Raw genomic sequence first — 27,333 nt, 5'->3', positions numbered from 1 at the left:
CATCAGAGCTCCGCTTGCAAAATTAATTGGAGGTAATCCATCAACTATTCCAATTCTGTAAATCCCCGGAGAGGCATTTGTTTACCTTGCTGGAAAGATGTCAACTTCCACAATTTATGCTCAAGGCTTTTGGCTAACTTGGAGGCTAATCAGTTTATCCTTCTCCTGAACAGAAAAGCTTCTTCACATTGTCCTTCTCTTTCCCTGGTTTCTCTTCGCAATAACAAGTCTCACAACACCAAGTTAAAGTCCAAAAAGTTTATTTGATAGCAAAAGCCACTAGCTTTGAGTGCTGCTCCTTCAGGTAAGTGGAAGTTCTGCTCACAAACAGGGCGTATAAAGACAGAAACCCAATTTACAAAATAATGGTTGGAATGCAAGTCTTTACAGCTAATCAAGTCTTAAAGGTACAGACAATGCGTGGAGAGAGGGTTAAGCACAGGTTAAAGAGATGTGTATTGTCTCCAGCCAGGACAATTCATGAGATTTTGCAAGCCCAGGCAAGTCATGGGAGGTTACAGATAGTGTGACATGAAACCAAGATCCCGGTTGAGGCTGTCCTCATGTGGAACTTGGCTATCAGTCTCTGCTCAGCAACTCTGCGTTGCCATGTGTTGTGAAGACCTTGGAGAATGCTTACCTGAAGATCAGAGGCTGAATGCTGAAGTGTTCCCCAACAGGAAGAGAACACTTGTGCCTGGTGATTGTCAAGTGGTGTTCATTCATCCATTTGTCGTAGTGTCTGCATGGTCTCCCCAATGTACCATGCCTCGGGACATCCTTTCCTGCAGCGTATCAGGTAGACAACATTGGCCAAGTTGAAACCAGAGCACCTGGAGGAAATGTGCAGACATGCAGAGAACATGCAAGCTGCATGCAGACAGTTGCTCAAGGCCAGAATCGAACCTGTGTTCCTGGTGTAGTGCTAACCACTGTGCCACCAATAATAGACAAATTTTAATGGACTTATTCCATTTTTTTGTTCATTGTTTGCCTCAATTGATGCAGTCTGGTTGATTGGACATTCCTCCTTTATTGTGCGTAGGGAAGAATTAACTTCCGAGGAGTGGCAATTGCAGCCAGATTACCAAGTGTACCTGGTGGATGGTGTTCTTGTGTGAGATGATGGCGTCCGTGTCAATGATCTGGCACGTCTTGAAGAGGTTGCTGTAACAGAGTTGTGTGCTCTCATGGTCACGGTTCTGAAGACTGGGTAGTTTGCTGCGGACAATGGTCTGTTTGAGGCTGTGCAGTTCTCGGTTCTCTTTGCAATTCAGAAGGTAATGGAGGCAAAGTGCAAATCATCTTGATGACCTTGCATTTGCTTTAATATGTTTTTGGCTGTGGGAGCAGATGTAATTCTGTTATCCTTTTAATTGAGAGAGCTCTCAATGCAACACTATCTTAATGCAGAGACATTGCCTGCTGGTGGGTATTGTAAGTTATCAGCTCCTACAGCAGGGGCTCCTAACACCTTGATCATCATCTAGTACACTATGCCCATTATCTAGACATTGTATGCAGAAAGGGATAATTTTATTTAGAAGTGTTTTATATTGTCAGTTAATCCCACTGCTTTCTATTTCTCTCATTTGTTTTCAATTGGTGTGCATTCTAGTTGTATTCACGTACATATTGTAAACATTTGTTTTTCAGATAACTTTAGATTGCAGTTTATTAGCAAATTATTATTGCTGGGGACAGCTTGACGGGGTCCTTGTGATCTCAAACTGCGATTGTAAACTGGGATGAAAGAACATTACCATAGGTGTCCACTGACCAAGTGAGAATGTTGATTGAATTTTCATGGACACTTGTAGAACCCAATTATTTATTCAATATGAAAGTAGATTTGCAGATTGTGATGCTAAAGGGCAATTTAGCATGTGACCAATCCATCTAACTGCACATCTTTTGGACTGTGGGAGGAAACGAGAGCACCTGGAGAAAACGCACACAGGGAGAACATGCAATCTGCATGCAGACAGTTGCTCCAGGCCACAATCAAACCTGGGTCTCTGGTGCATGGGGCAGCAGTGCTAACCACTGTGCCACCAATAACAGACACATTTTAATGGACTTATGCCATTTTTTTGTTCCGTGTTTGCTTCAGTTGATGCAGTCTGGTTGATAGGTTGGACATTCCTCCTTTATTGTGCCGAGGGAAGAATTAACTTCTGAGGAGTGACAATCGCAGCCGTACTGTGACTCCACTCCTGTTTGCTCACACTGAAATGCCACCACACCTTTCGCACCTGACCATTGGGCTTGGGCTGGGAGGGAAGAACGCAATGCAGCAGCTTCCTGAATTGAGGGAAAGGAAGCCACGTCCTGTTTTGTTTAACTGCACTAGCTGTCATTGTCAACAACATTGTTTGTAGAAGCATGGTCAACCATTGCAGGGATTATTCCTCCATTCAGACCAGCATCTCAGATTTTAATATAGAGCACACTCTTGAGCACTGAAATGCAATATCAGGCTGTACCCTATGTCTTAATTTGTAAAAGAGCTTGTTGCAGTGAATACTGCCTGTAGTTCACAGAATCATAGACTCCTACAGGGCAGAAGGAGGCCATTCGGCCCATTGAGTCTGAACCCACCACAATCCCACCCAGTCCCTATCCTCATAACCCCATGCATTTATCCTAGCTAGCCTCTCTGATACTAAGAGGCAAATTAGCATGGCCAGCCCACCTAACCCACACATCTTTGGACTGTGGGAAGAAATCGGAGCACCTGGAGGAAACCAATGCAGACATGTGGAGAATGTGTGAACTCCGCACAGGGAGTGAGCCAAGCCAGGAATCGAACCTGGATTCCTGGCACTGCGAGGCAGCTGTGCTAACCACTGTGCCACTTGTAAATATCTATGGTTTTGGGTGTCCCTGATTATATAAATTGCCTTGTAACTTGGGTTTCTCTAAGTGTCTGATTACACAGTTTTGCTATTTTGCACTATTTTGCTGAATTTGTTGTTTTAAAATATGAAGCATAATGAATAAACAATATTCCTGGCTTCTTAATATTCTGAGTATGTATATTGTCATTATAATTCAGCGCATTTTTACAGCCATGCATAGTGACCTTTTAATAATAATATCTCCTTTTAAAACCGTTGAAGATCATGGAAGCTCAGATTCTTATTGATTTCCATTGATGCCAATTCAATTATGACATGCCCTATGAATAAATTCGTTGCAACCTCACCAAGGAATATTCTATCTTGTCCAGTCCACTATTTGATGTAATTAAAATGAATTTTCATGGCAAATGGAAGTTTAGATGACAGTTTTGGTAAAATGAAAGAGCCTTTGAAGTAACTAATGGGTTCCTTCCATTAGCAGTTTCTCTGATGTTGGAAACTAATCTTTCGAAAGATGCTGAGAAGTCTCTGTATGCACTCGCTCCCTGTAGGGACGTGTATCGTTTGCCCAAACCCAGAGAGTGCCACTATGTTGGCAGAGACGAGGCTTAGGGAGCCCCTGTGTCTGAGGGATGCCTCTGAAGTTTGCAGCTCTCCAACATGAAGTATTCTGAGCTGGGACCACCCCGCCCTCCGGGCATCAGCTTCAACTATTGTCTGGAGCTCGAGTTGAAAAGCATTTGAAGCACAGTGACAGATTGACCCTTGCAGGTCCCATTAGTAAGACAGACTGGCGCGTCAATCAGTTGTGCCCTGCAGGCTGCCTGCTGTTCATATTGGATTACTGAGTCTGCTGCAGAACAACCACTTTGTTCTGAACTTTCATTGATAGGTGTGTCATCTTGGAGTACCTTCTCCCTCAAAATGACCCACTTTAGGAACCTCTCACCCTTGGGATATGCGCCATTTGATTTTTGAGATTAAAATAAGTCAACATAGATCAGTTGCAAATGTTCTGTGGAGAAAAGTGGCTCTGAGTCTGTAAGTGCTCAGTTCAAATCAAATGCACTTCCTAAAATGTGGACGTTCCTACTTTAACCAGTAAAATATCCATATTCTGAACCATTTTATTTATTTTATTCATTCACAGGAATGGGTGTCGCTGGATGGCCTAGCACTTATTGCCCGTTCCTAAATGCTCTTAACTGAGTTGTTTGCTAGGCCATTTCAGAGGGACATTTAAGAATCAGTCACATTACTGCAGGTCTGGAGTCATGGCACAGTGGTTAGCACTACTGTCTCACAGCGCCAGGGACCTGGGTTCAATTCTCAGCTTGGGTCACTGTGTGGAATTTGCACATTCTCCCCATGTCTGCATGGGTTTCCTCCAGTGCTCCCGTTTCCTCCCACAGTCCAAAAGCTGTGCTGGTTAGGTGCGTTGATCATGCTAAATTCTCCCTCACTGTATTTGAACAGGGACCAGAGTGTGGCGAGTAGGGGATTTTCACAGTAACTTCATAAGTATGAATCTTATTGAATGGCGGGGCAGGCTCGAAGGGCTAGATGGCCTACTCCTGCTCCTATTTCTTATGTTCTTATGTTCTTAATAAATAAACTTTACGTGTAGGCCAGAATAAGCACAAAGCAAATTTCCTTCTCTAAAGGAAGTGCACCTGATGAGTTTTTATAAGTGGTTTTGTGGCCATTGTTTAGACTTTTAATTGCAGATTTTCATTGATTTCAAATTTCACCATCTGCCATGGTGAGATTTGAACCTGGTCCCCAAAGAATTACTTAGATTACTAGCCCAATGACAATATCACTGCCTGCCTTCAGTCATGATGATTAAAAAGGTCAAATTTTATTACACAGAATTTAGCATTTTTAAACTGGTGTTGTGATGTTTCAATTTGACAATTCATCCGCTTATTATTTTCATTAAAGCATTTCAAAATACGCTAGAGTAACTGCAGTCTTTATGTACCAAGAGTTCATTTGGTGAGATTGCCATTGTGCTGTAGTGCATATCATTCATGAATTGGCAGGTTGCTAAAAGCTGATTGCAATTTCTGTCTTCCAACAATCATCAATATCCAGTTACTTGGTTCCAAAATATAAAATGTACAATTGGAACTGAAGGCCTTTTACTTTCAGGATTAAACCTGATAATTGTCCCCAAGGAATGAACATCACCCTGGCCCCTGTCAACTCCAATTGGAAATTTTAGTGTTGGGGGCTCAGTCTCAAGGAAACAAGAGAATGCAGAATCAAGTGTTACAGTCATAGCTAGGGTGCAGAGAAAGATCAGCTTAATACAAGGTAAGTCCATTCAAAAGTCTGAAAGCACCAGGGAAGAAGCTGTCCTTGAGTCGGTTGATGTGACTTCAGACTTTTCTATCTTTTTCCCAATGGAAGAAGGTGGAAGAGAGAATGTGTCTGGGGTGTGTGAGGTCCTTAATTATGTTGGCTGCTAATGTGTGGTTGTGCAACTCACTGAACTACAGCTGGCATTGACACCAGATACAAATAAGGAGTTCTTCTATGGTTCCAGTCACCAAATTCAGTGATTTGCAGATCCTACCATTTTAATTCAGGCGCAAGTGTGGACAGAGTTAGTGGATGGGAGGCTTCTTTGCATGATGGATTGGGCTACATTCACAACATTTTGTAGTTTCTTGTGGCCTTGGACAGCACATACCAAGCGGCAATACAGCCAGAAAAAATGCTTTCTATAGCGCATCTGTAAAAGCGGGTGAGAATTGTAGCTGACGTGCCAAATTTCCTCTCGTTTGAGAAAGTAGAGGCATTGGTGGGCTTTCTTAACTATAGTGTCAGCATGGGGGGACCAGGACATGTTGGTGATCTGGACACCTTAAAAACTTGAAGCTCTTGACCCTTTCCACTTCATCCCTGATGTAGACAGGGGCATGTTCTCCTGTGTGTTTCCTGAAGTCAATGACGATCTCCTTCATTTTTGTTCCCAACCAATCAACATCTTTTTTTCTCATGTAATATACAATTTTTCGCCCTTTTGAGATTTGGTATTCTTGCATCTGCCCTGATGAATGCAAGACAAAAAGCTTTGACAGCGTGCCTCTTTGTTCCAGCAGTACTAAGGTCCATGTCTTGAGTTTGGTGTGGGGTGGGGATGGAATGAAAATCAGAAAGCCTGTTTAAATTCTTTCGTCATTGTTTCCTTGAATGTTTTATTTTGCTTTTTGTTTTCTTTATTCTTTCACGGGATGTGGACATCACTGGCAAGGCCAACGTTTGCTGCCCGCCTCCAAATGCTCTTGCAGTCGGTGGCTTTTTAGGTTACTTCAGAGTGGCTTAGAATCAGCTACATTGCTCTGGGTCTGGAGTTACATGGAAGCCAGAACAAATTAAAAGGTGGCACATTTCCCTTCCAAAGGATATTAGTGAATCCAGATGGCTTTTCATAACAATCGATAGTTTTCTGGTCACCATCACTGAGACTAGCTTTATATTCTGGATTTATTAAAATAAATTGCTGTAGTGAGATTTAAACACATGTCCAAAGGGCCTGGGCCTCTGGATCATTACATCAGAGACACTGCCTGTATCACCTCTCCTCTTTAACTTTTACTGTTTGGGTGCACTTGTTCATTTTGAATGCAGCATGCATTTGTCTATAATAATCATAAATTAGACAAATTTCAATTTTGGTTTTATTTAGAGAAGGAACAACAGATTAATGTTTACTTCCCCTGAGTGCTTTTGCATTACGTATATGTCATGCTGGATTTGCATTCAAATTTATTAAGCTATTTAAGCATTTACCAGTTATGTTATAGCAACCAATTATTACTATTTAATGTTGATAATACAAGCCATATATTCTTGTGGAATAATTAAAAAAAACCTTGCTTTGAATTTAAATGTGGCAAAAAAAAGCTGGTTATATTTTCGTACAGCTTTTGTTTTGCATTATAATGGAGAGGTAAGCGAAGTAGTGCAGTGGAATTATCCATTTCATACCACCAGTTATAAAATGGGCTTGAGTAGAGCAATTGAGCCCTTTTTTAGGCTGTCTAGTGTCTGATTCTAGCTGAGTTGGGTTAGCTTAGCCAGTGGATGTCCCCACTGTTGATTTTATTAGCAAATGCGAGAATTAAATTCAGATGAAATAGGACTGTTTGTTTAGTACAAATTATTATGTAAATCCATCACTTGGCTACAAAAAAATTCCTTCATGAAGCTTTCAAAATTTCACACAATAGCAAGTAATATTTGGCTCAGGAGAGATTCCAAAGGTTTTGTTTCAGTTAAAGACTTCTGTTTCATGACTGACAGGAAAATTGGATTGGGAAAGGTGAGTAACGGCGTATCGTCTGTTTTACAATTTTTGCAGGAGTGAAAATTACACCCCCCTCCCCTTTATCCCTTGTGTCCCCAGCAGACGATGCTGGAGTGCTGCAGCATTTTAATTAACAAATTAACATCTGTATGGAGACAACATGTCCCAAGTGAATTTGAGTACTTTTCTTAAGCCTTTTCTGATGCTGGCTTTTACCAATTATTGGTTTATTCCATATTTTTACTGCTGTCTTCAGTTTTTTGTACTTTTGACTATTTTCACCCCTGAATAAAATATTATGGCATGTCTGCAGATGTAATGCGAAACAGCTGTTTAGAAGGAGCTAGGGAATTCACAGATGTTGTACTTGAAATGCATGTAATAACCTACCTCTGAGAATTCTGCTCAGGTATGCCATATTGGCTACCATGGAAAGTTTCCACTGTAGCAGCAGATTTGTGCAAGTTTCAAATATTTAGTGAACTTTTCAATCAGTGAGTTGTATCACAAAATGCCTGCAGTGACATAGGCGTTTTGTATTTCAAGGATAGAGTGTTTGTTTGATGCTGTTCAAGGTGGTACAATCCCCATAGTGAGTAATAACTTTAAAAAAATAAAGGTGAATGTCCCAGTGACCCTCAAAGAATTGTAGGACATTCTATGTTTTAAGACTTTTCCTATAACAATCTAAAATTAACATAGACCAAACATTACTTAACAAATGAAATGCAAGTTACCAAAGCCCTGAGTACCATAAGCTGCTCTTTTCCCTTTTGAGAGACAGAACTGACTGGTGGTGATTTAACCTGAGGGTCACCACACCTCAGGGTAGGAGCAAGATTGAGAAGGCAGGGCCTTCATGACTAATCTCAGCTGCTATGGGAATTGAATCTGCACTGTGGGCATTGCCCCACTTCACATCCAACCAACTGAGCTTACTGACTCCCTTAAGCACCAACTTAAAGGTATTTTTGCATTAACTAATTAACTCAATTGAAATATGCTTTGCAATATATTTTTACTTGTCTGCCACACTTCCAGCAGCTTTGTAGCTCTAATGATAAAGTTCCAAGCTCCTGCTACCTTTTTTGAGAATTCCCCCTACCACACCAGATCAGGTATTCTAGTGTCCTTTCAAAATCTTTCTACTCAACCTTTTGAATATCTTCAAACTAACTTCTATAGGTAGGTCTATTTTAATGAGTCTTTGTTTGTTAAATCCCTAACTAGCTGTTTGAACCAGCATCCTGATTGGTTTTAATACAAAAATGGTCTTTACCTCTGTTCACAACATTAGCTGTTTGCTCGCTTGCTCACTTGGAGGGAGTTCTCCAGCCTCCCAGCCATTTGTTTCTCAGCGGTGGGAGGTGGCATGCTGTTTGCTGGTGGTGGGATTCTCTGGTCATGCCATTGCCAATAGGATTTCCCATTGATGTCACCCCATGAAATCCACAGGAGGCTGTGCATTGCTAGTGGGAAAAGAGAATCCTGCTGTCAAGGATTCCTCCCCATATTTCTGTCTATTCCAGGTGTCAATAGGTTTCAGTTACTGTTGAGAGGCCAGTCTCCAGGCTGATCTGGAATGATCACCATCATCCTCTATTTAGGGCAATCTGTTTTCAACTCAAAGGAGATGTTTTAAACCTAACTATCTCGGAGCCTCACATTTGTAACAAAAGTAACACACTGCCTTTCAAATGAATGTAGACCTGATCTGTAACTACATTTCGTACCCATTCATGATTTTTCACTTTATAATAATCAATATTGTTAAATAAAAGATACTTTTTCCAGTATTGAGTACATAACTACATTTGGATTCCTAATGTTCTATGTAGTCTACTTGTCATTTTCTGTTCGTGTACAGTGGATTCTAATCCGACTCTCTTCCTGTAGTAAAATGTTGAAATATGCAGAAAAGTGTGGCCTGAACCAACCAAATTGTTTCATGAAAGGGAGGAGACTGATGCAATCATTAACTGAGTAGGTGTCATTGTTGGAGAGCAATTATTGATCCACGGTGTGAGAGAGAGGGATAGCCAGGAAGAATCTAGTAGGGAAGAAACAGAATGGTCCTAGCTGAGCAATTTGACACTGAGATGAATTTTCAAGCCAGTTTGTTTGTGCCATTGGAACTAAGAAGTGACGGGGTGTGTGGATTTTGTGTGGGTACATGGAGTTTTGGATTAGCTGTAGTTTAAGATGATTAGAGCTGGAGAGCATGGTCAGATTTGCACATTTGAAGTTAGACATCCAAGTGCCATCAGGCTAATAGCAAAGATGATATCTTGACAGAACGGTGGCACAGTGACTGGCACTGCTGTCATAGTGCTGGGGCCCAGGTTCAATTCCTGGCTTGGGTCACTGTGCACATTCTCCCAGTGTCTGCTTGGGTTTCCTCCAGTGCTCCAGTTTCCTCCCACAGTCTGAAAGACATGCTAATTAGATACATTGACCATGCAAAATTCTCCCTCAGTGTACCTGAACAGGTGCTGGAGTGTGGTGACTAGGGGATTTTCACAGTAACTTCATTGCAGTATTAATGTTAGCCTACTTGTGATGAATAAATAAATTTAAACTCTCAATTTCCATTCGACGAGCTCATTAAAAGTTTAAAAACTGATTTTCTTCAAAAGTACTTACTGTTTATAGCCCTAAATTTATTAATTTCATCTTCTGCCTTCCAGGAAGCGATTTCTACACTCCAAACTGTCACCCACAAGGTAGGAAACCTTCAAATCTGGACATTAAGTGCCATCTGGCAGTAGAACTCCTGACCCCATTTCATCAGTTTAAAAACTTCATTTTCTCCAAAGTGAATAGTTTAGTTATTTACTAACTTAGCTTCTGCAATATATTACTGATCTTTTAATATACTTTGCATTTTGAATCTATCCCTTTCTAACTTCACCAGTTGCTCCTAACTAAAGTTGTGAAAACTCAAATGGTTTTGATGCATGTTTAAAAAAAATCAAGAGAAAGTTATTACAGCTGACTTTGACGTTGAGGTTTAGCACTGGTTAAGTTAGTGCTCTGAGTAAAGTTGGTGCTGTTTTCATGTCAAAGTTAATTACATTTTTGGTAATGTTTAGAATATTATAGAATGCTTACATAGGATATCTAAATTGTTTGACATGCACTGTTTAAAGAAAGATAAAGGATGAGAATACATCAATCAACACAGTTTGGCCATCTTTAATGAGTTGTTGAGCAAATAGTATTTTCTGACAATTGTAATATCCTGAAGCATGACTTTTCAGAACAAAAGCTGGTGGGTAAAATTTTATTTCTATCTTTTTAGGGTAAAGTTCTTGAACATTTGGAGTAACTCTGTTTTTAATGTGTACAATTTCCATATAGGTTTGTGTTGAAATTAAAGTGTTATGAAAGAAAGAGATAAAAACCCCTCTTTCTGAGTTGATTGAGCATGCAATCATAACTACATATCTAGTGTAACAACACCACATTTCATAAATCATAAGAGCAAAGTTCAAACAATCTGTTAGCAATGAACCTGAGAATTAGGTTTTATTACAGTTGGTCCTATCCACCTTTTATCCATCTCTGCGTGAATGGGTTATTTTATGAGAAATAGTTGTCTTATGAGGCTAGGCTTGTATCTGCTGGTGTTCAGAAGAGTAAGGGGCAACTTGATTGAAAGGGGAGGGGCCTTGATAGGGTGGATGTGGAGACGATGTCTCTTTTGGGAGAATTTAGAACAAGGGGGGTGTTCGTTCATTAAAAATGAGGGGTTGCCCATTTAAGACGGAAATGAGGAGAAATTTGTTTTCTCTGAGGGTCGTGAATCATTGGAACTCTTCCTGATAAAGCTCTGGAAGCAGAATATTTTTTAAAGTAGAGCTGGATAAATTCTTGGTAACTAAGAAGGATAAGATATTGGGGATAGACTGTTTGCAGATTTGAGTTTACTATCAGACCAGCTATGATCTGATTGAATGATGCAGCAGGCTTGAGGGGCTGAATGGCCCACTCCTTTGTATGTCTGGAGTATACACTAGAACAACATTATTCACTGGTTCATTCCTCAAACGTTGCAATTATGTCATCTTTAGAAGACTATCTAAAATTGATCTCTGGTAGATCTGTGTGAGGTGGCACTGCTCTGTATATTTCTAGCCTGTAGGATTACCAATCGCATAATGAATCAGAACTGCAGCTGATGGGAAAATGTCCCTGAGTGAGTGATAGATTCAATATTGGAGATACCCTGGGAATATCTTGCCCTAATGATCAACTCAATCACTGCAAGAAGAAAACGTAATATTTTAAAAAAAAAATCACCCACTGTTCAATCCTGCACAACTACATAATCATTCTTAGAGTAGGGAGATTAATCTGGGACTGAACTCTTTAAAATAAAAAAAATTATTGAGAAGTTTGAACGTTTCAATTCAGGATGTAAAGCTTGTATGTTGGTTAGTTTATCCCTAAGGGTTGCAGCCCCAGTCTTTTTTCTGTCACAGTTAAAGCTGATTACAAATATTTGAGGCACTTTGGATACTGACGTCAGCTGACATTTTTTTTTGTAGGTGTCTTTTTTTAATTTCAAAATGGTCATTATATGTACCTCCAACATAAGTTATAGGTTTATTATTGTATGTTTTTCCCAACAATCTCAAACCAGCTACCATTTTGCTCAGCACCCAATCAGCTGCAATAATGCTGAGGATCTCCGTCACAAACATCTCCATCCACTTTTTTAATATAAAATAAAAACAGAATGGTGCAAAAGGTCTGGTTGGCTCCATCTGTGGAGAGAGAAACAGTTACCATCTCAAATACAGCATGATTTGGGATTGAAGTTCTGAAGTAGAGGTTGTAGCAGACCCTTGGTAACTCTGTTAATCTCTTCACAGATGCTGCCAGAAATCCTGGGGTATTTCCAGCATCTGCAGTATTTTGCTTTTATTCTACTCATTTAGTTTTGCAACCTAAAGTTTTTTTTCATTTGGTTCTAAACCTTTCTCATTTGGGAGCAGAGTATTGCTTCAGTAATGAGCTGCATTTCTGGTTGGACTAGGGGCAGACAGGACAAACAAACAAGGCGGGTGGGGGAAGCGAGGGGAGAAAATATGCCCATGCGTTGGAGCTTCCCAAAGGAAATTCCTCGGAGCAGATAGCCAGCCTGTGGGAGGGAAAACACAAGGGCCACGTGATGGATAGGAGCAAAACTACAGTTTTTTGGTTGAGCAGTGAGTCTGGGGGAAGATAGCTCATTGTGATTCACAGGCTTATACGTTACCCTGCAGAGCGGCAAACGGACCACGTCCACTCACTGTCCTCAAAGATGTGGACCCACCATCAGCACTGGGGGTTGGAAAGACTATGGCAGGGGTGCGGGTAAGGTACATTTCCAGTTGTGGGACAGGAGAGGTCATCAGTAGATTTTTAATTCCAGATTTTTTATTGAATTCAAATTCCACCACCTGCTGTGGTGGGATTCGAACCTGGTCCCCTCACTAATCATGCACACTTGGTATATTAGGCTGGTGAGGTCATTGCATGCATGATATAGAAGCAGGTTTTGTGAACACAATGATTTTTGTTGAATGGAAAGTTCTTCCTCTGCCACTGAGGAGGCTAGATAATGTAAGGAGTCTGTGAAGGAGGAAGCAAGGACAATGTGGGGAGAATATTCCAACTATGTCAAAAATCAGGAAAAAAGTTAAAAGGAAGGAGAGCTCAGGAGATGTTACTAATGGAAGTGTTAGAATTCAAAAAGAAGGCACAAAAACTAGTATCAGGGTACTTTATCGATATGCTTGTAGCATTTGAAACAAGGTAAATGAGTTGACAGCACAAATCATTGCGAAGAAGTATGATTTGGTGGCCATTACAGAGACATGGTTGCAGGATGGTCATGACTGGGAGTTGAACATCCAGGGGTATCAAACTGTTCGGAGGGACTGACAGAATGGTATAGCTCTGATTATTTAAGGATGACATCAGGGTGGTGAGAGATGATATAGATTCTGTGGGAAAGAAGGTTGAATCCATTTGGGTGGTAAATAGAAATAGTAAGGAGAAAAAGTCTTTGATGGGTGTAGTCTATAGGCCACCAAATAATGACATCTTGATGGGACGAGAAATAGGTAAAGAAATAACATCCATGTAAAAATGGAACAGTGATTATCATGGGGGAATTTTAATCTACATTTAGAATGCTCAAATCCTCTTTACATGTAGAGGATGTGGTTAAGAAGGTGTGTGGTGTACTGGCCTTCATCAATCGAGGAATTGAGTTTAGGAGTCAGGAGATAATGCTGCAGCTGTATAAGATCCTAGTCAGACCCCACTTGAAGTACTGTGCTCAGTTCTGGTCACCTCTTACAGGAAGGATGTGGAAGCCATAGAAAGGGTGCAGAGGAGATTTACAAGGATGTTGCCTGGATTAGGTGGCATGCCTATCCCGTGAGGATAGGTTGAGAGCTCGGTCTTTCTTCCTTAGAGACGGAGGATGAGAGGTGACCTGATAGAGGTGTATAAGATGTTGAGAGGTATTAATCAAGTGGATTCTCAGAGGCTTTTTCCCAGGGCTGAAATGGCTGCCACAAGAGGACACAGGTTTAGGGTGCTGGGGAGTAGGTACAGAGGAGATGTCAGGGGTAAGTTTTTCATTCAGAGGGTGGTGGGTGTGGGGAATCGGCAGCCGGCAGTGGTGGAGGTGGATTCGATAGGGTCTTTTAAGACACTTTTGGATAAGTACATGGGACTTAGAGGGTTATAGGTAAACCTAGTAGGTAGGGACATATTGGCACAACTTGTGGGCCGAAGGGCCTGTTTGTGCTGTAGTTTTTCTATGTTCTATATCAATTGGTCAAATCGGGTCGGTCAAGCCAACCCTGAGGAGGAGTTCGTAGAATGAATCCATGATCGCTTCCTTGAACAGTATGTAATGGAATCGACAAGGGAGCAAGCTATTCTAGATCTGGTCCTGTGTAATGAGACGGGAATAATTCATGATCTTGCAGTTAGGGATTCTGTTGGAAGAAGTGATCACAGTATGTTTGAATTTAAAATACAGATGGAGCGTGACAAGGTAAAATCCAATACCTGTGTCTTATAATTAAACAAAAGCGACTACAAAGGGATAAGGGAGGAGTTGACTGGGAGCAAAAACTTTAGTGGGACAGTTGAGGAACAGTGGAAGACTTTCAAAGCGACCTTTCACAGTGCTCAGCAAAAGTATATACCAGTGATAAGGAAGGACTATAGAAAAAGAGATAATCAGCCATGGATATCTAAAGAAATTAGTGGGAACCTAGAGGATTGGGAAATCTTTAAAGGCCAGCAAAAAGCCACAAAAAAACTATAAAGAAAGGTAAGGTGAATTGAGAGTAAACTAGCTCAGAATACAAAAACAGATAGCAAACATTTCTACAAATATATAAAATGAAAAAGTGGTCCTTTAGAGGATGAGAAGGGGGATGTAATAACTGGAAATGAGAAAATGGCTGAGGCATTGAATATGTATTTTGTGTCAGTCTTCACAGTGGAAGACACAAATAACATGTCAAAAATTGATGACAGGAAGGCTATGGCAGGTGAGGACCTAGATACTGTTATCACAGAACAGGTAGTGTTGGGGAAGTTAATGGGGCTGAAGGAAGACAAGTCTCCTGGTCCAGATGGAATGCATCCCAGGGTACTGAAAGAGATGATGGGGGGAAATAGCAAATACACTAGTGGTAATTTACCAAAATTTGCTGGACTCTGGGGTGGATTCCCGCAGATTGGCAAACCACAAATGACACCACTGTTTAAAAAAGGAGGTAGACAAAAGGCAGGTAACTATAGGCCGGTTAGCTTAACTTCTGTAGTAGGGAAAATGCCTGAATATCATCAAGGAAGAAATAGCGAGGCATCTGGATATAAATTGCTGAGACGCAGCATGGGTTCATGAAGGGAAGGTCATGTTTGACTAAATTGGTGGAATTCCTTGAACATTACATATGCAATGGACAATGGGGGACCTGTGGATGTGGTGTATTTACACTTACAGAAGGCATTTGACAAGGTGCCGCACCAAAGACTCTTAAGATAAAGATGCATGGTATTACGGGTAATGTATTAGCATGGATAGAGGATTGGTTAATTAACAGAGCAAAGAGCGGGGATAAATGGGTGTTCTTCTGGTTGGTGATCAGTGACTAGTGGTATGCCTGTGTTGGGACCACAATTGTTTATGATTTACATAGATGATTTGGAGTTGGTGGCCAAGTGTAGTGTGTCAAAATTCACATAACACTAAGATGAGTGGCAGAGCAAAGTGTGCAGAGGACGCTGAAAGCTTTCAGAGATATAGGTCGTCTAAGTGAGTGGGCGAGGGTCTGGCAGGTGGAGTACAACGTTGGTAAATGTGAGGTTATCCATTTTGGTAGGAATAACAGCAAAATGGACTATTTTAAATGGTAAAAAATTGCAGCATGCTGCTGTGCAGAGGGACCTGGGTGTCCTTGTGCAGGAATCTCAAGGAGTTGGTTTACAGGTGCAGCAGCTAATTAAGAAGGCAAATGGAATTTTGTCCTAAATTGCTAGAGGGATGGAGTTTAAAACCAGTGAGATTATGTTGCAGCTGTACAAGGTGCTGGTCAGGCCACATCTGGAGGACTGTGTACAGTTTTGGTCTCCTTACTTGAGAAAGGATATACTGGCACTGGACAGGGTGCGGAGGAGATTCACTAGATAGATTGCAGAGTTGAGAGGGTTGGCTTATGAGGAAAGACAGAATAGACTGGGGCTATACTCATTGGAATTCTGAAGAATGAGAAGAGATCTTATAGAAACATACAAGATTATGAAGGAATAGATAAGATAGAAGCAGGGATGTTGTTTCTATTAGTGGGTGAAACTAGATTTAGGGGGCATGGCCTCAAAATAAGGGGAAGCAGATTTAGGACTGAGTTGAGGAGGAATCCCCTCACACAAAGGGTTGTGAATCTGTGGCTGTGAATCAGTGAAGCAGTTGAGGCTACCTCATTGAATTTTTTTAAGGCAAAGGTAGCAAAAGAATTGAGAGTTAGGGTGAGCAGGTAGGTAAATGGAGCTGAGTCCACAATAAGATCAGCCATGATCTTATTGAATGGTGGAGCAGGCTTGAGGGGCCAGATGGCCTACTCCTGCTCCTAATTCTTATGCATGTGACTCCAGAGCCACAGCAATGTGGTTGACTCTCAACTGCCCTCTGAACAAGGGCAACTTGGCCATATCTCATGAGTGAATAAGAGAAAAACATTTTCCTAAGTATCTTTTTTTGTGAGTATCTGTTATTTCAGCTTTCACTATGTCTCTCAATTACCTTAGCTCTGTGACATTGTAATGGCATTTATCTCTTATTTCTGGAACTTCATGCCATTCCTTTTTCCTTTTTGAAAGGGATCAAAAGTGGTGGTCAGAGATTTTACAAAAAACATGAGTATTTGCAGCACTGTTGTACCAGCGTTTTTAAATACGGTGTTGATGACCTGTGGACCATTTCCCATCCAACAGATTCATTCAAAAATATCTCAAAGAATCTCATCGTTCCAGTGACACTGGCATGCTGGGGTTGAGATTTTCTGTCAAGAGCTTATCCATTGGGCAAAAAGTACCTATTTTGCATCAATTACATGGGGAAACATTGGCCCAGGATTGCACTCGAGATTTATGTGTGTTCAGCATTTCTGGAGATGTTACCTATTATCCATCATCTATCACCCATTATCTGGTGTACTCCTATTAATGAGGCTTGAGGAGCATATCAACAATTTTAAAACCCCTTTCCGTGTTGAGTTTTTTGGTTAGTTATTAGTCTACCTTGCTGTCAGAAATATTTCATTCATTAGCTCTGACCAAGACCGTAAGAAACTACAAAGTGTTCTAAACGTAGCCTAGTCATCACACAAACCAGCCTCCCATCCATTGACTGTTGTTCCTGCTGCCTCGAAACAGCATCCAACATAATCAAGGACCTCACGCACCCAGGACATACTCTCTTCGATCATGAAAAAGAGACAAAAATCTGAGGTCGTGTACCAACCGACTCAAGAACAGCTTTCCTGCTGCCATCAGACTTTTGATCGGATCTACCTCTCATTAAGTTGATCTTTCTCTACATCCTAGCTATGACTGTAACACTACATTCTGCACTCTCTCGTTTCCTTCTCCCCTATGTACTCTGATATGTTTTGGCTGTGTAGTGCACAAGAAACAATACTTTTCACTGTATCCCAATACTTGTGACAATAAATCAAATCAAAGAAAAACCACAATACATTCTTGTAGATACAAGCTTTTTCATATGAGCATGGGACATGATAAAAGCAACATCAAATCTTATGATGTTGATGGTAACGTAAGCAGTAACAAGTTCTGAAGCAGTTGTTATGCTAATTAAGCATTCTTGAATACACGAGCTGCATCATTCTAGAGAAAACGTATTTTACAACTGTAATGACAATTGCAAATTACATTTCAGTAGAAATATTTTGAGCCACAAATTTTTTAGCAATTTTATAAAAATATACAGGTGGTATTCACTGTTGTGGTTGTACTGAATGAAGAATGGTTGCACACGTTGATGGAACAATCCCGCACCCAGTTTATTTGCTCAAGTCAGTGGGAAATGCAGACTGTTGATATTTTGCCAGTTTCTGACAGTATTATCCAACTTTGCAACATATGGGAGACAATAAAGTGGGAGATTTCAAAGCAAAGAGCATATTGTCTCCTGGCAGTATATTTATTTTGTGAACCAGACAATTTGATCCATTCTCAGGTTGAATATGCAATGCTAGACTTCTCTGATGCACTCAAAAAGGTCTCATGTTCAAGCAGTACAAGAGACCTTGCTCTGGATGTCTCAAGGTCACATTAACATTGTTTTGGCTTGAAATCTTTTGGTGGCATGACTAGTGTGTTTTCTTCAGGACCAGATTTATTTGGAGTGCTCAAACTATATTAGATTAACTTTGAGCTTGCTTGTCCCGAATATTGTAATAGGATAGCTCTTGTGTACTCGGGTGTAATAGCATGGTGGCAGAGTGGTTAGCACTGCGGCTTCATAGCATCAGGAACCTAGATTCAATTTCCATCTTGGATCATCATAGTGTGGAGTCAGCATGTCCTCCCCATGTCTGCATGGGTTTCCTCCAGGTGCTCCGGTTTCCTCCCACAGTCCAAAAGATGTGCTGGTTAGGTGCGTTGGCTGTGCTAAATTCTCCCTTGGTGTACCCGAACAGGTGCCGAATGTGGCAGTAAGGGGATTTTCACAGTAACTTTTGTTGTAGTGTTAATGTAAACCTACTTGTGACACAAATAAATAGTTACCTATGCACAGTAAGTGAGGGTTTTAATATCTGTAGCTGGTGATATCAGAAGGTCTGGAAAACTCTGGCACTTCTGCAAGTTTAATTTAGGCAAGTAATTTTAAATGAACAATAGCTGTTGAATCTTTATACCTGACAGGTATTTTGTCAAAGGTGTGCACAAGTGACATGAACAATGTAGATCATGCAGAGCAGGTTTTACTTTGTATTTCTCATTCAGTTATTACTGATTTTTTTTCTTTTAAGACATACAAAAATTATATGACATTATATTCAACAGTGAGTGGTGCTGAGCTTTTAGATTTCACAGCCTGTCATTGGCATTTTGGGTTGATTTATATCACGTTGTTGACAGTTAAATTCAACACACAACGGTTAAACACAGAGGAAGCTATTTGGGGAAATGTGCTCTGATCGGCAGTCAAGCACAATGGTTAGCACTGCTGCCTCACAGCGTCAGGGACCAGGTTCAAGTCCAGTGTTGGGTGGAGTTTGCACATAGAATTATAGAAGCATACAGCACAGAAGAGGTCCTTCGGCCCATTGAGTCCACACCAACATGGTAAAATCACTTGAACTTGCACTTAATCCCACCTGCCAGCACTTGGCCCATATACCCGAATGTTATGATGTGCCAAGTGTTCATCTACATATTTTGTAAAGGCTGTGAGGCAACCTGTCTCCACCACCCCCCACGCAGCACATTTCAGACCATCACCACCCTTTGGGTAAAAAAGTTTGTCCTCTCATCCCCCCACTAATCTTCTGCCCCTCATCTTGAACCAATGTCCCTTTGTGACTGACACTTCAACCAAGGGGAGCAGCTGCTCCCTATCTGCTCTGTCCATGTCCTTCATAATCTTGCACATCTCAATCCAGTCATACCCCCCCCGAGTCTTCACTGTTCCAACGAAAACTCATGCCTATCCTCTTCATAACTTTAAATGTTCCATTCCAGGCATCATCTGGGTGAATCTCCTCTGCATCCCCTCCAGTGCAATACCATTCTCCCTGTGCCTGCGCAGATTTCCTCTGGATGCTCCAGTTTCCTCCAAAGGTGTGCAGGTTAGGTTGATTGGCCCCTTAATGTCAGGGGGAATTAGTGGGGTAAATGCATGGGTTTACCGGGGTAGGGCATGGGTGGGATTGTTGTCGGTGCAGGTTCGATGAACCGAATGTCATCGTCCTCCTGCGCTGTAGGGATTTGATGATTCTAGCAGCTGGTAAAGCTGTACAGTTTGAATATTGAAACAGTTTAAGATGTGTATTTGTTTCATCTGTCCAATAATCTTGACACCAATAACATTGGAATGGCTTTGTATGAGCTCTCTCCCTGAGGACAGAAACAATCAGTTCAGTGAATACAGACCTGTGAAAGTGAAAATAGGCCAGCTAAATCTAATTTATTTATACTTTTCCAGGTTATGGAATGAATAAGAATCAGATTGTTCATTTGAAATTCAATATATTCTGTTCAGGCGAATATTATTATAATACATACCAGTTTCTCAGTTTGAACTAAGCTTTATTTGCCAAAGCATTTTCGTCCAACTTCTGGAAAATAGCAGGAAAACGCTCTTTTGGGGGAAAAGTGAGCTTAAAGGATACAAATTGTGAGGGTTCCTGAACATGAGGATATCTAAGTGAAATTTGCAACACATTTTTGTAGTTGTTTCAATTGAAATCAAAGAAATTTAGACTGTGTCCCTTCATTCAAACATCCTTGGATATGTATTTTTAGTCTTTTGAGATTGGTGGGCTTGTCATTGTAACATCCCTGTTCAAAAACGGAGAAAATTATAAACCAAATCACTACAGATCAGAGCATGCAGCATCTTGTGATCAAGCTTTGAGAGACTATATTAGAGAATGAAAGAACTAAGTTTATTGAGTACAACCGTTGTTAAAAAAACAAGTTGTGTCTGACAAATTTAAGAGTTCTTTGAGAAAAGAATGGTGTGCTAATGAAAGGAGATGCAATGGATCTAAAAATGTTTTTAGGAGCGCTGCACAGGTTAGTTGTGCTCAAGGTGCATGACACTAAAATGAATTAGCAACATCTTCAGATAATACGTGTCCATTTCCAACCCCCCCCCCCACCTCCCTTTCTCTCTGCCTCCTGTTTTTTGTCTTTCTGCCTTCTCCCTTTTCTCTCCCATCTCTCCTCCTCCCCCTCACCTCTCTACCCTCTTTTTTTCTTCCACCCCCTTCCCTCTCTCTCTCTCTCTTCCCCTCCTCTCTCTCTCTCTCTCTCTCTCTCTTCCCCTCCTCTCTCTCTCTCTCTCTCTTTCTTTCTTTCTTTCTTTCTTTCTTTCTTTCTCTCTCTCTCTCTCTCTCTCTCTCTCTTTCTTTCTCTCTCTCTCTCTCTCTCTCTCTCTCTCTCTCTCTCTTCCCCTCTCTCTCTTTTCTCTCTCTTCCCCTCCTCTCTCTCTCTCTCTCTCTCTCTCTCTCTCTCTCTCTCTCTCTCTCTTCCCCCCCCCCTCTCTCTTCCCCCCCCCCCCCCTCTCTTCCCCCCCCCCCCCCTCTCTCTTCCCCCCCCCCCCTCTCTCTCTTCCCCCCCCCCCCCTCTCTCTTCCCCCCCCCCCTCTCTCTTCCCCCCCCCCTCTCTCTTCCCCCCCCCCTCTCTCTTCCCCCCCCCCTCTCTCTCTTCCCCCCCCCCCCTCTCTCTCTTCCCCCCCCCCCTCTCTCTCTTCCCCCCCCCTCTCTCTCTCCCCCCCCCCCCTCTCTCTCTTCCCCCCCCCCCCTCTCTCTCTTCCCCCCCCCTCTCTCTCTTCCCCCCCCCCCTCTCTCTTCCCCCCCCCCCTCTCTCTTCCCCCCCCCCCTCTCTCTTCCCCCCCCCCTCTCTCTTCCCCCCCCCCTCTCTCTCTCTCTTCCCCCCCCTCTCTCTCTCTTCCCCCCCCTCTCTCTCTCTTCCCCCCCCCCCCTCTCTCTCTCCCCCCCCCCCTCTCTCTCTCTCCTCCCCCCCCCCCTCTCTCTCTCCTCCCCCCCCCCCTCTCTCTCTTCTCCCCCCCCCCCCCTCTCTCTTCCCCCCCCCCCCCTCTCTCTCTCTCTTTCCCCCCCCCTCTCTCTCTCTCTCTCTCTCTCTCTCCCCCTCTCTCTCGTGCCCTCTCCTCCTTAGTTTCTGAATCAATAAGTCTGTAATAGCCAGGCCAGCTACTGCGGCCTTTCTGTTCAGGTGTTAAATCTGACACTTGGTCTCAATGTAACTTGACTTGGGCCCATGGTAGCCAAATCATCTCAACGTAACACTAGGCAGAAGGAGCAGGAAGTCACCTGCTCCATTTCACCTTGAATTGAAAGATACAGTTTAAAACATAACCATCTCATAAAGCCCCACATTCATAACAATATAAAACACAAATCATATTGCGTTCTTAAAGAAAAAAAAAATAGGTTTTATAAATAAGGGCAGAGGAAAAAATGGTAAAGAGTTTTGGTAAACTTGTACAAACCATTGCTTAGGCTCAGTTTTAGAAAATGTTGTCCTATCTGAGTGTCTTATTTTAGGAAGGAGATGAAGTGGGTGTTAGTTGCCACGAGAGAATGAAGAAAAGGGAATTGAATAGAGATGCTCAAGTATGCAAAGTTTTGTTAAAGTAAATGCAATGGAATGGTTTCAGTTGGGTAGTGAATTAGTAAAGAAAAGGCTACAAATTTGAAGATACTGGCTGAAATTTTACCACCTCCAGGGGTGGGCAGGGCCTGCAGAATGGAATTTTCTGTTGGCCATGGGTGGGATTTTATGAGCCTTGCCAAAGTGAGGTCGTGAAATAGCAGCTAGTCAGTGGAATGAAGGAAGGAAAACATGCTGTATGTAGAGGGTCGCTTGAACTTAATCTTCAATGTGAAAGAATACAGAAACAGAATCACAAACGGATTTTATTAGGAAATGGGGAAATGTTTGAAAATGAAAGGGAAAAGGGCAAGAGACCAAATGGGTAGCTGCCTCACATCACCAGCACTGGTATCTGTGGGTGGAAAGTGATCAACTTTGCTGTAAAATTCCACGATGACTGCATGACTCATGAAAGCTTCATAAACTCAAACACAATTCACGCTGGAAAGCAGAAGGTGAAACAGCAGTCCGTCAAGATGATACTGGCTTCAGATCATAGTGTAGCAGCGGCTGTCAGCGCCAGTACCTGCTGGTACCTTCAGAAAAGCATTGTCATGCCAAGGATGACTTACAGTAGTTGGGAACAGTTAACATGACAGAAGACTGATCTATTACAAAACTATAACTGCAGGATATTTGTTTCATATTCTACCAGGAGATGAAAACCTTCAGTTTCTAAGGAAGCTCCTCTCCATTGGTTTGTCACAGACCGAAAAAGAGATTGCATTTCTGTTTCTGAATTTTGAGAGAGGCCTGTTACGCAGTATTATTTTGTGAAAAACAAGAGGTTGATCTGAAGTTATTTTGAAGGGGCATTGCACAACATCTTTTGATTGCTTCAGAATGAAAGACCACATTTCTGTGGCTCTACTGTGCAAAAAAAATGCATGCAGACATGTAGTATAAGTGCATTAAAGATTGTAAATTGAATTCAACTTTGTAATGTTTGAACACTGGGGACATGCAATTTAGTTGCGTAACTCCTTGAGTGTGCCTGAACACATTGAAAGATGCCTCTCTGATGCCACACAGCCCAACTGACTGATGCATTGCCAGAATTCTAAATTTATACACCCCATGTCCTGGCAGCACCTGTGTTGTCCGCTCTTTTAAACAGCAAAGTGAACATTGCTGTAACGTCATTTAAAGGGACAGCAAGTTAAATTTTTAGAACATTTTCTATTGGAAAAGTACTGTTCTGAGGGAATGTTGCTGTGGCTCAGGATTGGCAGGGGTGTACATGGCCCGCACACATGCAAGTATGGGCACTGCAGTGGAGGTGCCTCTGGGTCTGCAGCATAGCAGGGAGATGAAGCAGAGGGCAAGTTTTGCACCATCCCCTTCTCCAAATACTCCTTTTCCTGATAACAAGATACTGGCTGGCAGGCTGGATAACATTCAGCATTTTGGTGTCAGTTTTCACCCCGTGATGTTCCAATAAGATTTTCATCTGGTCCTTTACACCTGTGCCTCTGTGCCACCTCAACTGTGGCCAAGTTAGCAAACAAACCTGGCCAGGTTGCAGCCCAGTGACTCAGAATGCACTAACACTAACTCTACACTTGCTTCCAAGTGAAGTGCTGCACCAGTTTAAGATCAAGTGACCAGTCCTCTGTCCTGCGATGCTGCTCACTTACTCCCTGGGCCTCCTCTGGCTGGAGAGGTGACAGTCCCTGGTCTGAAAGTAGCAACTAAGCAGGGGGAAGGTTGGTGTAAGGGCAGTTGTTTGGGGTGGAAAGTAAAGGATTCATTGCCACACCACCAGCCTTTGCTCATTGTGCTGAGAGATTGAACTGGGACATAGTCTAATAGGTGCTGTATTTTCAATGCTCTCAGTAACCTCAAAGTGCAGGCCTCATTGGAGCCACTGCTGTTTTGCTGGGAGTCATTCCTCTGTGGGGCACTGGAAATGCAGTCATTTTTGTTCCCTCTACCCCTTTTGCTTCACTCCTTCTATTGTGTGCCACCTTCTCTACAAGAGAGGCAAAAATGCCAGTGAATGAGTGGCACTGCATTTGGATGATGTGATTTTGATTTGATTTATTAATGTCACATGTATTAGCATAAAGTATTGTTTCTTGCACACTATATAGATGAAGCATACTATTCATAGAGAAGGAAAGGAGAGTGTGCAGAATGTAGTGTTACAGTCATAGCTAGGGTGTAGAGAAAGATCAACTTGTGCAAGGTAGATCCATTCAAAAGTCTGATAGCAGGGAAGAAACTGTCCTTAAGCTAGTTGGCATGGGTCCTCAGACTTTTGTATCTTTTTCCTGATGGATGAAGGTGGAAGAGAATGGGTGCATGACGTCCTTGATTATACTGCTGCTTTTCCAAGGCAGTGGGAAGTGTAGACAGTCAATGGATGGGAGGCTGGTTTGAGTGGTGGACTGGGCTTTGTTCAAAACCCTTTTATAGTTTCTTGTGGTCTTGGACTGAGCAGGAACCATCCCAAGCTGTGATACAACCAGAAAGGATGCTTTCTATGGTACATCTATAAAAGTTGGTGTGAGTTGGAGCAGACATACCAAATTTCCTTAGCCTCCTGAGAAAGTAGAGGTGTTGGTGGGCTTTCCTAACTACAGTGTCGGCATGAAGGGACTAGGATAGGTTTTGGTGATCTGGACACCTAAAACATTGAAGCTGTCAACCATTTATACTATGTTCCCATTGATGTAGACATGGGCATGGCCTCCACTTGATGTTCTGAAGTCAATGACTGTTCTGTATCTCTTCTGTTTTCCGTCCTGTCATTGTTTGAGATCTGACCCACTACGGTGGTGTCATCAGCAAACTTGAAAATGGAGTTGGAGGAGAATTTGGCATTGCGGTTAGAGGTGTATATGGAGTATAGTAAGGGGCTGAGGACGCAGCCTTGTGAAGCACCAATGTTGAGGATGATCGTGAAGGAGGTGTTGTTGCCTATCCTTACTGATGTGCCTGCCCTGGCTGAACAGCTGGATATATGTCAAGGCAATGAGATGTGAGGCTGGCAGCATTGGAGGGTGTGGTCTCTGGACATTCAGCATGTATTCTGAGTGCTGGGGAATGCTGCTGGGTGAGTGGCAGGGCACAGTGCCTTGGGCAGCATGAGAGGATGGTGTTGTGTTGGGTGGGAATGTTATCTGAAGATGAGATTCCTCTGCCTTTGACAACTTGTGTGACATTGATTGACCTTTTATGGCACTTGCTGCTGTGTCCTGTGGTCCAGACTTTGGGAGTTGACCTTTTTGAGCCACTTGCTCTTACTCCCTTCTTAGGGTGGTGTTTGAGAGTCTGTTGCCCACTTTAGCACTAATTCCTCCAGCATGGCATCAGTCAGCTTGCATCCTTCTGTGTGCCCTGATATTTACTTTGTAAGAATCATCATGGCAGTAAGCCTGCTGTGCAGAGGCCTTTGTGTGGTCTGCAACACCACTGCCAGGGCCTCCTGCTGTGTGCAGAGCTTGTTGGCAGTGCTGAAATGGAGAGAGCAGTCCTGTTGGTGCACCAATCTGAGCATTTGGATGAGGTGGAAGAATTGTTTTTTCCCTATCTGATTATGTATGGGAGCAGGAACGTTAGAAATTGTGTACCCCTGGAAAATCGGGAGTCTATTTTATATCCCAGAAACTAAACGAGAAGGGCATGCTGATACCTCCATGAAGTACCGAGTTGCCTGTGTCTTGTTTTTGATGGTAACGCTTTTCTGATGGGTGAAGGGAAATTGGCTAAGTGGTGTGAACAGTGACAAGCACTTGTGGTAATGCAAGATTTCCACAACATCATGCCACAATTTGGTTTGATTTGTCACATGTATTAGTATACAGTGAAAAGTATTATTTCTTGCACATTCTACAGAAAGCATACTGTTCAAAGAGGAGGAGGAGGAGGAGAGGGTGCAGAATGTAGTGTTATAGTCATAGCTAGAGTGTAGAGAAAGATCAACTTAATGCAAAGTAGGTCCATTCAGAAGCCTGATGGCAGCAGGGAAGCAGTTGTTCTTGAGTCAGTTGGTATGTGACCTCAGACTTTTGTATCTTCTTCCTGACGGACAAAGGTGGAAGAGAATGTCTGGGGTGCGTGGGGATCTTAATTATACTGGCTGCTTTCTCAAGGCAGCAGGAAGTGTGGACAGGGTCAATGAATGGGAGGCTGGTTTGTGTGATGGACTGACTCAGCCACGTGCTGTGGGCTCAAACTCTAAGATTATTCTTAGAAAAAAAAACCTGGAGATTAATTTTCAAAACTCGATTTTGTTTAGAGACAGTGGTCTCTACCTGTTGAGGAACTTAAAGTTGACTGGAGTGCAACTTGGCACAGAATGAGAAGTTGAGGCAATAAAATCTGAGGTGTACAGTAATAGATTTGTAGGATTGAATAACAGTCTGGTGTAGAGTTTGCGGCACGTTTAAGATGAAATGACTAAGCACATAACAACAAAATTTCAAAAATGAGCACAAACTTACAGGATATTACTGATCATGGGAGATTTTTCATATTTGGTTGAAGAAAATGTGGTGAGAGAACTGAGTCATCAGACAGTGGGAGAAAGCAGACATTGGATTCTATGAAGTCGCTAATGGTCAGACAGTGGTTGGGATATTGTTTTTATCTTGGTGTAATGATGCACTTCCACAGACTTCATTAGAAACACACAAGGTATTTATTGATGAGACAGCCAGCTGTACAAAGGCCAACAGCCACACTACTGCTGGTAGGTCCCAACATGCTTTCTGCCTGAGAGGACTCCACCCACCTGGGGTGATTACCCACTCTGCATCCCAATTGGTCACCAAAACCATGTGATCCTTACTCTGTTGCATTGTTCTTAAAGGGACAGTTACCACACTGAGAAAGATGCCAGGGCATGAAATATCATTGCCCAATATATACCAAGAATAATCTTGGACACCCCATATCTCAAGCACAGATGCAACTAGATGAGAATGAAGAGCTAGAGTGAGAGAACAAATTACCACAGCAATAAAATTTATTCTGAATTGGGTTAACTGGTGTCACCTGGCAGAAAATTGAGAGTTTGAGCCCACAGCACGTGGCTGAGTCAGTCCATCACACAAACCAGCCTCCCATTCATTGACCCTGTCCACACTTCCCGCTGCCTTGAGAAAGCAGCCAGTATAATTAAGATCCCCACGCACCCCAGACATTCTCTCTTCCACCTTTGTCCGTCAGGAAAAAGATACAAAAGTCTGAGGTCACATACCA

At 42.3% G+C, this 27,333-nt stretch overlaps 1 protein-coding gene across 12 annotated transcripts in view; it reads left to right on the top strand.

Annotated features, from left to right (window-relative positions):
* Nucleotides 1-27,333, top strand: part of anks1b (ankyrin repeat and sterile alpha motif domain containing 1B) — an 833,073-nt gene that overhangs the window by 117,140 nt on the left and 688,600 nt on the right. For 8 of the 12 annotated variants that reach the window (XM_080207312.1, XM_080207317.1, XM_080207316.1 and 5 more), the window contains exon 2: nt 9,870-9,905. The exons of the other annotated variants lie outside the window; for them this stretch is intronic. In XM_080207312.1, coding sequence (XP_080063438.1) covers nt 9,870-9,905 — 36 coding nt within the window. The remainder of the gene's footprint in view (nt 1-9,869; nt 9,906-27,333) is intronic. 12 annotated transcript variants of the gene reach the window in all.

The sequence above is a fragment of the Carcharhinus amblyrhynchos genome, chromosome 19 (genome assembly GCF_965287045.1).
Source record: "Carcharhinus amblyrhynchos chromosome 19, sCarAmb.v2.hapA, whole genome shotgun sequence".
In the NCBI taxonomy this organism is placed as follows: Eukaryota; Metazoa; Chordata; class Chondrichthyes; order Carcharhiniformes; family Carcharhinidae; genus Carcharhinus; species Carcharhinus amblyrhynchos.
Note: the sequence above shows the minus strand (reverse complement) of the source record. Positions and strands in the feature narration are given on the sequence as shown.